The sequence below is a fragment of the Nansenia antarctica genome (genome assembly GCF_963989245.1).
Source record: "Nansenia antarctica genome assembly, chromosome: 8".
Classification (NCBI taxonomy): domain Eukaryota; kingdom Metazoa; phylum Chordata; class Actinopteri; order Argentiniformes; family Microstomatidae; genus Nansenia; species Nansenia antarctica.
The window spans coordinates 49,183,739-49,198,034 of record NC_137678.1 but is presented as its reverse complement, the minus strand read 5'-3'; the positions used below and the strand labels follow the sequence as shown (position 1 = coordinate 49,198,034).

General features: G+C 43.3%; 1 protein-coding gene across 1 annotated transcript; it reads right to left on the bottom strand.

Annotated features, from left to right (window-relative positions):
• Positions 1–1,725: 1,725 nt before the first annotated feature.
• On the bottom strand, positions 1,726–13,080 carry LOC308164353 (putative ATP-dependent RNA helicase TDRD12; the record flags this gene model as incomplete). Its single annotated transcript, XM_080538463.1, has 15 exons — positions 1,726–2,293; positions 2,498–2,670; positions 2,784–2,859; positions 3,268–3,498; positions 3,702–3,880; positions 4,079–4,160; positions 4,345–4,559; positions 5,890–6,029; positions 6,130–6,247; positions 6,863–6,991; positions 8,997–9,188; positions 9,724–9,851; positions 10,328–10,481; positions 10,784–10,951; positions 13,075–13,080. 15 exons carry the CDS (start codon positions 13,078–13,080, stop codon positions 1,726–1,728), a joined length of 2,559 nt encoding a protein of 852 aa, XP_080394589.1.
• Positions 13,081–14,296: the final 1,216 nt, after the last annotated feature.

Sequence of the window (14,296 nt, the reverse complement as noted above, 5' to 3'; positions counted from 1 at the left end):
AAAATATCTCAAAATGTATCCTACAATGTGTAGGATACATACAAAATGTTGTACTGTATGCACACAGACTGTGTTCTGAGTAAGGCACTGTCTAGTTTGGTAGTAAGCTAACTTCATGTCCATTCTCTGGTAAGTTAGCATCATCACCTGTGTTTGCATCTGAGGGTGGGTTTTCATTTTGCAGAGGTTCTGCCTCCCCCCTCTGGCCCTCAATTTGCTCTCTCCTTCTAACTTTAGCCACATTATCTGCTTCTTTATCTCTCTCCTTTCTCTTAAACATTTGACTTATTGTTCGTTGCATGTTTCTTCTCCTCAGGCCCGTCACTATGGTGACGCCCACTCACGTGCGATTATGGCCCATTAGTCTGGAACGCACGTCGAACGTTCGAACGATTAGATTTTGATGGGCCGTTGATGGCCCGGTAAGATTTGTACACGATTTGGCATGACAGCGCCCCCCCCAACTGGCGACCAGATATAACAAAATAATATATATATATATCATAATAATAATAATAATAATAATTATTAATCTTCTATATTTTATATTAAATGAAGACATTAAAATTGAGAAACAATAGTGTGTTTTTCATTTTGTTGGAAGGGATTCTAGTGACCAATCATTTGAAAAGAAGTTGAAATATTGCACGTTACTGCTTGAATATTAGGGCTACTACTAGCCTTGCTAGCCCCCCTACGGCTACTGTTCCTGTTGGATTAGTGGTGGAGCTGTCATGCCAAAACCTGGCAGCTGCCAAATCCTGGCAGGGCCATCAACGGCCTAATCGTTCGAACGCTCTTGCTAATCGTTTGCTAATCGTTCGAACGTTCGACGTGCGTTCCAGACTAGGGCCAAAATCTGACCGCCTGTGACGTCTTTCTACTGCGCTTTGTTTACTACCGCAGCAGATTAATGTGTGTATCTTAAACTGCGAAGACAATTGTAATCTTCTTGCACTTGAATAGCATTAAGGTTGATGCAGGCTTACTAGTCAGCTATATCATATATAACATTTTATATGAAAACACCCGCTAGCATGCTAATTTCACACGTAATTCGCTCTGAGAATGAGAGCTTTATTGAATTGGTATGATTGTATACACGGCATGACTTTTCATACACCTAAACCAGTAGTAAGGCACATGACATGGGCATGAACATCACCGTAGGACCGGAACACCTAATCTTACAAGACTGTTAAAATAACGCACAGCAGACAGGAAACAGAACTAAATTATTATTCGGCTCATAATTCATAAAAATAAAAAAATGGCGCAGTCCCCCAAAAAATAAAAAAGTGGCGCAGTCCCACTCTTACATTTAACTTCATTTCTACTGGATAGAGACAGTGGAGAGAGACAGTAAGGAGGAGAGTAAGGAGGAGAGGGCATATCAGCTCTTTATTGGCTGGATTCGAATGCCAATATGGGCAGATGTGCACTGTAGGCCGTGGTGCGAGACCACTGGACCATCCAAGGCCACACAGAGGTGGTTTTAATCACATTATCACATGATTATTTAATCACATTAACAGGGCCGTATGGCTGCTCCAACCCATTAACATGGGCTGTATGGCTGCTCCAACCCATTAACATGGGCTGTATGGCTGCTCCAACCCATTAACATGGGCTGTATGGCTGCTCCAACCCATTAACATGGCAGCCGAAATGAAACTCACACGAGCCGCTGAGGTTGACGCAGCCAGTGAAATCGAGCCCTTAGTGTCAGTTTTTGACGCCCCTTCTCTCTGGGCAAGAAGAAGAAACAAACCTCAGTGTTTCAGTGGCGTTTTTCAGGTTGGCTATGAGGCTGTTCCACTGTTGCATCTTTGGTTGTGTTGAGACAGGTACTGGGGCCTCGCATGGCTCCGGGGAAGCCAGGACCTCTGTCAGGGCCTGGGCTGGTTCTGTCAGGACCTGGGGTGGGTCTGTCAGGACCTGGGTGGGTGGATCTGTCAGGACCTGGGATGGGTCTGTCAGGGCCTGGGTGGGTGGATCTGTCAGGACCTGGGGTGTGTCTGTCAGGACCTGGGATGGGTCTGTCAGGGCCTGGGTGGGTGGATCTGTCAGGACCTGGGGTGTGTCTGTCAGGACCTGGGTGGGTGAGTCTGTCAGGACCTGGGTGAGTGGGTCTGTTAGGGCCTGGGCTGGGTGTGTCAGGGCCTGGGTGGGTGGGTTTGTCAGGACCTCCTGGTGACAGTGCATGCTCTTTATGGCTGCTCTCATCCGGTGGGCCAGGGTCTCCTCGGCAGCCTGCATCCTGTCCTCCAGAGTCACCTCAGAGCCCTCCGGCCTAACATGACACACACACACACCCACACCCACACTATTAATGGGGAGCCAGTTAAGTGCTCTCAGCAACTATTGGGGAACTAGGTTGAGATTGAGAACGACAAATCTCTCTATCATATAGAAACGAAATGCCACGGGTCCCCTGACGTGTTAGGAGGTCATTAGGATGTCTGGTGTGTGTGGTGCTGGAAGCCTCATCGCTCACCCCAGGCTGTGAGTGACCTCCCCAGCGCCGGCGGGCACAGCCCCCCGGCAGAGCTCCTTCAGCAGGTCTAGGTGGTGCAGGTTGCTGGTGCCCATCCCCGTGTTCAGGATCTCGGCGTGGACGTTGTACTCGTTTTTGGATATCTTCAGGCCTGGCAGACGGGTGGTTCTCACCTACAGACATGCCACACAAGGGTTAGGCTCGGAGTTCAGTTGACTTTGAAATGAATTAGAGATAACTCTGGGTTATCAAGTTGCTATAGTGCTAAGTGTAATGTAAAGCCTACCATGGGATCCACAAAGACGGTGTTTCCCAGACACAGAACGACCTTGGCTTGGTGATGCAGGCCTTTGATCTTCTGACTGAGGAGAGATGGTGAGCCCAGAGTGGGTAAGTTACACCCTTGGAATGTCATTGTATGATGTTCTTCTACAGCAGGGGTAGCCAACACGGTGCCCGCGGGCACCTGGTCGCCCACAAGGCCAACGCTGAAGAATATAACAATGTTTGCGCGACTGTGCAGGCGCAATGCGAGAGAGTTTTTGCAGGGTGAGATGTCTGCAGATGAAAGTAAGCACGTTGAAAGGTTAGCAAATATAATTGCTGAGTGTTCTGACAGAGAACGTTGGTTCAAATTGGTTGTTATTATTGTGACTAGAAAGTGTCTGATTATAGTTCCATGGTGTGAATAGTGTCAAAGAACTAGCAAGCTAGCTAGCTGGTCTGCTCATCTCCGTCTCTTTTGTACATAGATTTGCGAATCGTGATACTCGAGTCCTGTGACTGTACTGACCTTGGGGTTCCAGTCCACCTCAGCGTCGACGGGCTTGGCCCGGCACACAACCATCTCCACGGCCTGGGGAGGCAGGCTGTGGAACTGAGCAGGCAGCTGCAGCAGCTGGTGGGCCTTCGTCTCCTGCTCGCGCCCCTCGTCCAGGAACGCCACCGTCACGCTGGAGAACAGACACCCGGCCGCCTCTGGCACCGAGGTCACCCGCACTCTGACAGAGACGAACGTCAGAGCGGGGAGACGGTTAAGTCTCTCAGAGGAGCCGCCTCTTTGTTGTCTAAGCACAGAAACACACTCAAACGGGACTTCTCTCTGAGTCACCCGATTGTTGACATTGAGAACATCGTTTCATAGCTGAAATTTGTTCATTTGTATTCATGTTGGGTTTGGTGGGGGGGGGGGGGGGGTTCTGACCTATGATAGGCTTCTTCTTCTTGTACTCCAGAGAGGCCTCCCTCTAGCACCTCCTTGGCATACAGCTTCTCCTTGGCGTAGTGAGAGACCATCTCTGCAGCCAGGCTCTCATAACAGTCGTCTTTGTTGCTCACAATGCGGCCATAGAGGGAAGCGGTCTTGATGTGCAAGGGCAAAACCTTGGATGACAAATAGGTAAAAAAGGGAAATATTGCGAGTGTACATACACAGATAAGCATGTTACAGTTAGAGGTTCATCTCATTGTGGAAGATAGACAAGCACCCACTACCACCCAAATAATATACTCTGAATGACATTTGGACCATAGTCAAAAATGTGGTGAATCATAAACTATGAATCATAAACTATGATTCACCACTATAGTTCCTGAGTCTTGATGAAGTGGGCGGTCCTGTTTAGGGCTGATGCTGTGTCGATAAGGACAAACACTACTGTCCCTGCAACAGAAAGAAAGTAATTAAGCATTACAGAATTCAGTTCCACTTCACCTTTCTTCAGACGCATACCTACGAGCAAAATAGCCAAATCCAGGGTTCAGCTAATTACAGTTGCATCTTAGCAGATTATTAATGTCAAATCAAGTACATTTTAGGTCAATCCGTCCATATTCTAAACACTGACTTGCAGAAGCCGAAGCTCTTGAGGTAGCTGCAGAAGGGCCTGTCAGTCTTCTGCTCCTCCTGGGCCTGCAGGACCCCCTGGGCGAAGTGGAGCAGCTCGGGGGGCAGCGATGCCTCGGTGCGCTTCAGGTAGCGCATGACCCCGATGACGTGACGGGCGTTCCTCTCAGACAGCAGGAGGACTGACTTCAGGGGGTGGGATGCACCCTTCTTGTCCTGTTGAAGAAAAGCCTTTGGTGAGTCCAGACAGCAATCTTGAGGTTGAGAAAGCATACCCAATACAATCATGGTGCTGGGAAATGGGGCACATTTCTCAGACGTTTGCAAAGCAACAGGTATAATACGCAAATTAAAAGACCTGTGAACTAGCGGGGCGCTAGTGAGTAGTGGATGGAGTAGACGTGCTTTCGAGAGCTCCTCTCCGTTCTGCCCTTATCTATGATGGGCCGTATCAACACGATCAAGATGGTATCGCCCCCTAGATTTTTTATATTTATTTCAGAATCTCCCAATCTTCCTCACTTCAGCATTTTTTAAGAAGTTGGACTCCATTATCTTTCCATTTGTTTGGGGATATAAAGCTCATCGCATAGCGAAAGCACATCTGCAAAAGGCCAAAACTGAGGGAGGATTAGGCCTTCCTGTATTTCGTAACTATTTCTGGGCAGCCAACGCTAGGGCTTTGTCTTACTGGCAATGGGGTTTCCCAGGTGAGGCCCATCTGTATCCACTGACCATCTGAGCGAAGCCTGGTCCTTAATATCGAGGTGACTGACGACAAACAAGGTTTAGCTAGAATCCAATCTTGATCAATTAATGTCAGGTACAAATTGATCCAATTCAAAGTCATCCATAGACTCCACTATTCAAAGACATTACACCGAATTTATCCATCGGTTTCTCCACTGTGTGACAGATGCAAAAATGCAGATGGGTCTCTAGCGCATCTTTTCTGTCTCGGTCCTCATTTGCAAAAAATCTGGTGGTTTTCCAGGGTCTATGGAAGGGACATTCCCCCTGATCCTGAACTGGCACTCTTTGGATGTTCAGAGACTGCTTCCAACTATACGGCTGAGGAACGGTCGGAATGAATGACTGGTATTGTTGCTGCTAAGAAAATTATTCTATTGGATTGGAAATCACCTCCACCTCCCTGCTTCCAGAAATGGCTCTACGGATTAATCAGTATCATGCAGATGGAGAGAATACGCTTCTACAACTCTAAAGTTCCCAATAGATATTTGAACATATGGGGTCCAATTATTGACTCTCAAAGTGTATTCAAATGTTTGATTATATCCTGTAGTGATGCAAGCCTGTACACTTTTTTATTTTTACTTTTACATTTTACTCTTTACTTGTACCCTTGTAATACCTGACGATGTTGCATTTTGGGAATTGCTTTGAACCAAATCATACTAGACATGTATGCCTGGCAGTTTGTTGTTTGTTAGTTCGTTTGTTTGTTTGTCTTGTGTATAAAATAAAATGACCTGTGAACTCAGTATGCTTGTGAAAGGAGTGGAGGGTAGCTGGTCTGTCCTACCTTGTCAGAGAGGTTCTGGAAGTTGTCAGACATGCAGAACAGACGGCTGCCAAACAGTTTAGGGGAGCTTGGGAAGCCGTAATGCACGACACACGTAGCATCCCTGATGCCCAGGGCCTTCAGACACTCATTGGTGGTGACTGGAATACAGGGGAAATACAGGGAGACATTTGTTGAATGTTATCAATAATATGAAATTGACAAGATTTAAATGTCAAATAATTAATTGATTTAATTTACCCAGAATGACATGAGTGCCAAGTCCAATGTCCTTCCTCCACTGCTCAATCACAAAGTCAAACTGGTATGTTAAACCCTCATGAGCTTTCAGGGAGAATGCAGATGTGCTGGTCACACCCTGAATGACAGACACAAGGAGGGAAGATCAAATAGATGTAGTTAAAAACATGTATTAATGTTTGGTGACAGTGTTATGTAGGAGAAATTGTCCAATAGAGTTATTCTGTGATATTGTTATTATTTTATACTACAGTTGTATGAGTCGAGAAATGTGTTGACCAAATGTGACAATATGAAAAATCCAATAAAATACAGATTATATAAAAATAAAAAAAACATGTATTAATTAATGACCAATTATTATTTATGTTTTTATTATACTTCTACAGTACTTTTTCTCCAAGATAGTGATTTATATTTTGCATGACAAGATACACGTTTACAAAGGTAAATGCTAAACTAAAATGGCACAAACTAATTGTTACAATATTCAGGAGACGTGTAGACATCGGCACAGTGAGCAGACATACGAAATGGCACAACAATCACTGGTCAAATGGCTGAAAAAAATGCCTTTTCAATGGTAGGCATAACAAAGCCATAACTAGGCAACTGGTGATACATCAATAACAACAATGGTCTTTTGGTTCTTCCACTACCCCTGCAAAAGACAGTCTCCCAATATAAGGTTGCAAAAATGAAAAAACCCTCTTCACACAGGAGAGTGTTGTACCTTAAAGACATGCTCGACCTCCTCTGCAGAGTTAGCGATAATGAGGGTCTTCTGGACCACCTCAGGGTTGAAGTCTAACGAACCAAGCAGCACTGAGATCTTTGTGCATTCCAGACACAACAGGATCATCTGTGGGGAGAAAGATGAGGGAAACATAATCTCAAGTGATTGAAGACTGTAAGATTTAACCAGGAATAGCAGATTTTTGGGGGGATCTGTACACCAATTGATTATGCCAAATAAAGTCTGTTTATGACAACACTAGGACACATGGGGTTTGATAGTTGTACCCAACTGTCTTGTGGAGACCCTCTACCCCCATAACCCTTTGATACCAGGACCCAGTTTGCCTTGCATGAAATGAAACTGTGATTAGGACTTCCCAAGGGATAACATGTCTGTCTTTTTTGTACAGATATAGGCAGTTAATACCCACATGTGTTTTAATTCAGCCTTTGAGCCACAAAAACATTATTTTACACGAAGGCCTAAGCATAAATGTGTGATTTATAGTCCTTAACACCCGATGTTGCGCATAGGCAACATTAGCATTTCAAGTTGTTATACCTTTGACAAAACATTTAAATAATAAAAAATGTATACGGGCAACTCTATGAGCATTTTGCATCCATTGAATTTCACAAACGCACTCTTTTGTGTTTACAGACTTGCGATGTCCACCATTTTTCAGAGAAAACTTGATGTAATCATAACAATCGGCCACAAAAAGGTGGTAGAACATTTTATTAGGATCTCTTGCTCAAGAAAATAATTTACTTTTGTGAATTGATCGTGTACAGACATGTCATCAAGTGTTTAAAGTAGGGCTGTCAATGTTAACGTGTTAACACTCCCGATTAATCCGTAAACTTTAGAAAAATGTAACGCAAATTAATCATACTTCATATTACCAAATTCTACTAAGATGCGTAGCATTGATCCTGCTACCTCGCGCATGCTAAGCGAGCGCTCTACCATTCCTCTCACAAGGCCAAAGTGATCTCAAGAGCAAAAGGTATACTTTAACCTGTGTCCTTCTTAGTTTATGTAGGAGCTATAAAAGTATACTGTATTCTGTGATAGCAATTCGAGAATGAAAATAACAGTGATGGGTTTGAAGAAAAAAACTGTCTGAAAGCAAGAAGCAGACTTCTTCTAGTCTTCGGAGACTACGTCTCCGCTTGCTGAAGTACTAAAAGTCGGAACAGCGCCACAAAACGAACTAGTGGTCGAAGACATAAGAGTTTCAGAGTAACTCTTCCCGACTCCGGGGGTCCCTGGTTCGAGACCGGGCGGGAACAACGTTTTTTCCTTTCACCTCTGAGGCGGAGCAGTTACTTACGATAGGGCTTGAGTCAACCGACTAGAATTCAGGCGAGAACAGACGGGTGCAGTCTGAGGTTTGGCAGTTAAGTGCAATTCTGACTGCATAGCTTGAGACTCTTTTACTCTGCACATTTAAGAGATTCTAATCTTATTTAGAAATCATCAAAACTAAGAAATGTTATAATAAAGTAAAACAAATAACAGATTCCTCTAACCAGTATGCCATGCAGTTGTTTTTGTTTTATGCTTTATCTCCCCCCAAAAATACAAGTATATACTAGTATTTTAAACATGTGATTAATCACAGCCTATTATTGTGATTAACTTGATTAAAATGTTTAATCGATTGACAGCATTAGTTTAAAGACATGGTTGCCTATACAGGGTATATACAGGAATCTTGAGGTTAATTTCAATACCTTTCTAAGACTTTTTAAAGACCGTGTCAATATCCAGACCTCACCGCCACTTGGAGCTGTAACCGTTTACATCAGTGACACCTTTAACTTAACAGTTTTAGTTGTAATAGACACTAGACCACTATCATACAACACCATTTCCGGTTCATCTTTGTTTTTTAATAGAACTAATAAATTCCCAAACTTTTACTAAAAGTTTTTAGGACTCAACTCTTTGGACAGAGTCTAATTCAGAAAAATATCTACAAGATTCAAGACCTCATAAAATCGTGATAAGACTTAATACTTATTAAGGGTCTTGATTTTCCCCAAATTGATTTATCAACTTTTAATACTTTTCAAGACACCGCGGATACCCTGCTATATGCAACCTCAAAGGTTAAGCTGACCTGGTGCACGTTGCCGTAAAGTGCTGCCTCCTCGGTCACTGTGATGATGATGCAGGGGTTGATCATGTGGTCTGCCAGGAGCCCCACCATCTGGCTGCTCCAGCGTTTGCCCACGGCGATGATCTGCCTGGGGCAGGAAGCCCGCTCGCTTCTGTCGGTCACCTTCTGGAAGTGCTGCAGAATGGTGGCCATCTGAGAAGGAACAATGCAGTCAGAGAACACTCATAGGGAGATGGTGTTGGCAAGGCTAGTTTACTTGTACAGCACATTTCAACAGGGGCAATTCAAATAACTTTTCATATAGCATTAAAAAATACAGAACAAGAAGGAAAATAAATAGATACACATTTAACTATATAATAAGACAATGAATAAAAAGATATAGATAAGTGTTATTACTGCAACTGTAATCAAGCACTGCTTTTTGGTTATCTGGTATTGCCTTCAGACATTTTGAACCTGCTGGTTATTTTAGGCTTCAGTCATAAGCATAAAATGCCCTTCAAAAGGTACATAGAACATAATTGAATTAATGATTATGTTAATTGTAGTTATTGATCAATAGGAAAAATATATCATATATAATGATAACGTTTTTTGGGCATATCGCCCTGCCCTAGTTGACAGACAGTCCTCCACTGCATCAGGCGGTTGTTCCTCTTTAACTTAGTGAACTCCATTCTAAACATCATAAAATCATGTCTCTCTCTCTCTCTCTCTCTCTGACCTCGTCTGGGGCCTGTGAGTAGAGCAGATCCACCTCGTCCAGCACCAAGTGACACAGCCGCAGGAACATAAAGCAGTGGAAGGCCATCAGACGCACCAGGCTGAAGGGAGTGGTCACAACCATCTGGCCTGGAGACAGAAGGGTTAGGGAATGAGGGAATGACATATTCAAATATCCAACAATATACTATACAGTCAATTGTTGGAATTAGGTATTTTTGCTCTAGACCCAGGGTGCCCAATCTTTTTTGAACCAAGATCTACTTTTCAAGTAGCCACACACACACACACACACACACACACACACACACACACACACACACACACACACACACACACACTTCCCAGCCTGCATAGTAAACGCACAGGGGTTAATTGCCTTGCCACATGCAAGCGCCCTCCTGACCTTCCTATTGCAAGCCGGCCTCTCTAACCTCTAGGCTACCTCTCTAACCTCTAGGCTACCGGCCTCTCTAACCTCTAGGCTACCGTCACCCCCACCGCCGCCCCCCCCCAATGTTGTAATTCAACCCCCCCCCCCCAAAACAATTTCTATGACTTCAACTAGAGCAAGTCTAATAGAGCCCCCGAGACAGTAGGCTTACAGTTCTTCTGGATCTTGATCATCTTGGCTTCGTCCTTCCCTAGTCCCACCAGTGCAATCATGGGGTGAAGGGACTGGGCAGTCTGGCATTCCTCCAGCCGGTCAAACACAGTCTGGGCCTTCTCCCACCCCGGGCACAGGATCACTGCTATGGGCTGGGGGGGGGGACACCAGACGACAACAACAACAACACATGGGTATCTTCACTCACCACTTGATCGTTTTACTATGGATTTGTAGTAGTCCAGAAAACCACATCTAAAAATCAGCCTTCTGATAGCATGGAAAGTACTGGAGTTGGAACAATATTGTTCTATTGTACATATTTTAGCTAGTTTTAGGCTAGTCTGTTAATAACACAGACACTCCTACATTGACACTATGGAGACAGGCTTGAGCTTCCATCCTCCAGTCTGGTGTGTGTGTGTGTGTATGCGTGTGTGTGTGCTGGGCTCACCCCGGTGTGTGAGGAGAGGGTGCTGTAGCCTGAGGACAGCTGCATGTGAGCCAGTAACGGGGGGAGGTAGGTGAGGGGCTCGTCTGCGCTGCGGGAGATGAGGACCGTGTCACAGCCCCAATAGCTTTCAGCCACCGACGGCCTAGTGAACTTCTGTCTCACTAGGATCTGGAGAGAACACATATGACACATTCTAATGCTTTGGTCCTCATGTCGGGATCCGATGTAATGATCTGACTTTTCTTTCGAAAAATGTGAATACATTTCCGCGTTATTGAAAATCAATGACACACACGTCGCTAGTCAACTAACACAGCTTGTTTTGTGAGCCTGCTAACAATGTAAAGTAGTGTTATAGTTAACTAGATAGCAGTGGAAATTACTCACCGGCAATCCATTGCCTTGCAGTATTTTGGCTTGACTAGCGAGTTTGTGTTGTGATTCTCAACAACGTTGAAATGTAGTGTTTCAAAAGAAAAGTCCGAACACTTTGATTGGTTGCCGACATGCGGACCAATGATCAGACTGTGTCACATATATTATACACATTCGTCACCACAACATCTGACTTAGACAACTGACAATCAATGAATGTGATTTCACATCTTCCAGATCACATGTAGAAACCCTCATTCAATATTTTTATTAATATCAAATTGTTACAGCCGTAGTGTGTTGCAGGGCTTAAAGTGGGAAAAAATCCTGTGCCTGAAACTTTTTCTTGGGGAGGGGGGTCACAGTTTGAGATATTGGGAGAGCGGGTACAGAAGACAGCTTCTTTTCTCAATGTTTAAATGCAATAATACTATTTTATAGTCAATACAAAATATATGTCTCAATGTTAAAATGCATTAATACTGTTTTATACTCAATACAAAATAAAATAATATATTTAGATGTCTTTAAAAGAACAAACTGATTAAATCACTTAAGGCCAAACTGATTGCATCACTTATCAAGCCACTATCACTATAACAATAGATCAATAGATCTACATCAAGTAGAATACTGATGACTAGTGACCAGTCAAGACCATTGGACTCCAGGATATCTTTGAGCTCCTGCATGAGGGCTGACGAGTTGGCGATGTTTACTTTCCTGCTGACTAGGTGTTGTGTTGTTACTTTGGCCAGATCCTAAAAAAATCGAACAAGGACATTGAGGATTTTGTCCATGTTAAGATTAGTAGCTTTGTCGATATTAATTGAAAACGTTGCTTTTTTAAGCTTTTCACACAGCCGTTTTTTCAATTCCGGGACAAAGGCCATGTGTGTTTAAATAGCTGGCGTGCTGATTGGAAACGGACAGCTTTGTCAGTGCATTTTTGTCTTCTGATAGCTTCTTGCACAAATCGACGAGTGGCTGAGCCATTGTGAAAGACAGATCATGTTCAGCTATAAACGCGCACACTCGGATCTTTTGCTCGCAAACACGGTCGGCCATTGAAGATGAAGTGGTAGGCTACCTGTAGCCGTCGCTCCCGGCAAGGTTGTTGTATGAGCAAGGTTTAAGAAACTTGGCTTCCATTTTAATAGACTCTTACTAAAGTTAGCGAGATAGCGGGCTGCTAAAAGCGAACGTCTCTACAAGCTAAAGGCCAATACACACAGCGTGCAATTTTTGTTGCACCACAACATTCGATTTTGAAGTTTGAATGGAAGTCTATGAGAAAATCTCATCCCAACGCATACGGCCCCAATTTTAATCGCACAGCGAAAATTCGATTCCATTCGTGGATGAATGGGACAAAGCACACGGCGTGCAAGTTTTGTCACACTGTCAAATTTTGCAAATTTTGTAAAAGTTTGTGGTGCGACGGATTATTGCATCACAATGGGACAATTGGGAAAACTTCAACTGGTCTATCTAAATTAATTGAGTCACTCATAACGGGGAGAGAGACCACTGGAGCTAGCATCAAAACACTAGTCTATTAGGGTACTGTACTGTTATAAACTGTTTAATAACAGCTTCCAATACAAACGGAACCAAATTAATTGTAACAGTTGTTTGTTTCTACCTGGCCCTGGCTAACAAACAAAGAGGTGGCTAGCTGGCTAGCTAACATTTCGGAGCTAGCATCAAAACACTAGTCTATTACGTTACTGTACTCTTATAAACTGTTTAATAACAGTTTCCAATACAAACGGAACCAAATTAATTGTAACAGTAGTTTGAAAAACATTAGTGTAACATACATAATACATACATGCAATTTCAAAGTACAAATATAGTGTTGTCAGGGCTTGACATTAAGCTTTTTCAGTGAATTTATCTATAACTTTGCATACCTGCATTCTTATGAATATGTTGGTTTTGTTTTTGATGAAATACGTGCTTTAGGGAGGGTATTAAGTTATTTAACATGATGGCATGTATTACATGTGAATAAAATATTACTAAAAAAGTATTATCATTGTTGTTATTTGTATTTTGTACTGTGCAGCCAAAAAGGCTATCGTAAATCTTTTAGCAAGTAACGTTATTTATACTTATAATATATACTATACTACAGGTGCTGGTCATATAATTAGAATATCATCAAAAAGTTGATTTATTTCAGTAATTCCATTCAAAAAGTGAAACTTGTATAATGTATACTGTATATATTATATTAGTTTACTCAAAGATCTACGATAGCACGGGGTTGCCAGATTTCTAATCTAGCACGACTGAATGACCAGCCAAATTGTACACACGTTGTATAGACACTGTCCACTGAAAACCGGACATCTGGCAACCCAAAATTAATATTTACTCTACTGTACGTGTATGTAATTTACCGGTAACCTGAATGGATGAAATGGATGACGAAAAGCTCATAACTTGTCAACCAGTCAACCTGACATCTTCAATTGTGGATGGAGCAATCATCTATTTTAACGGTTTGACAGTCAAGGGCAATATATGAACATCACCATCAGCCAGCCACTACACCTAGCCCACAGCTGCCACTATACACATTACTAGATCTACGAATTACTGCATGCATGATTTATTTCCGTGTCATGCCACATAGCTACACGGCACATCTCACATACAAGACGCCTATATTACATAATAATAACAATCGAGCATGTAGGCACAATATTGTAGCGCGAACGCAGGAACATTCGCTGCCGTGTAGTGGTGAGCACCCGGTCTTGCTGATCGCCCCTTGTAGTGGAGTTGTGTGGTGTCCTATGGCCTCGTGTCGGCCCGTATGGTTATGCTGTGGCTCGATATGAGCGTGCTTCTATGTGTGGCTTTATGAGCGTGCTGTGGCTCCAATAGAGCGTGCCTTTTTTGTACACTGTTTGTAATGGTAATTAGGGAAACCAGCTCTAACTTATTGAACTATGCCGTCCTCCGAATCTATGTCCGGCTGATCATCGCCCATAATAATAAAGTGGCTTTTATAATACACCTTTCTGGCTGTGTGTTTTGTGCGCTCCCTCTCCTGACATTTTACCAATACCCCTAAATCAGGGGACCCACATATTTTATCACAATATGTCCAGTTGTATCTTGTAG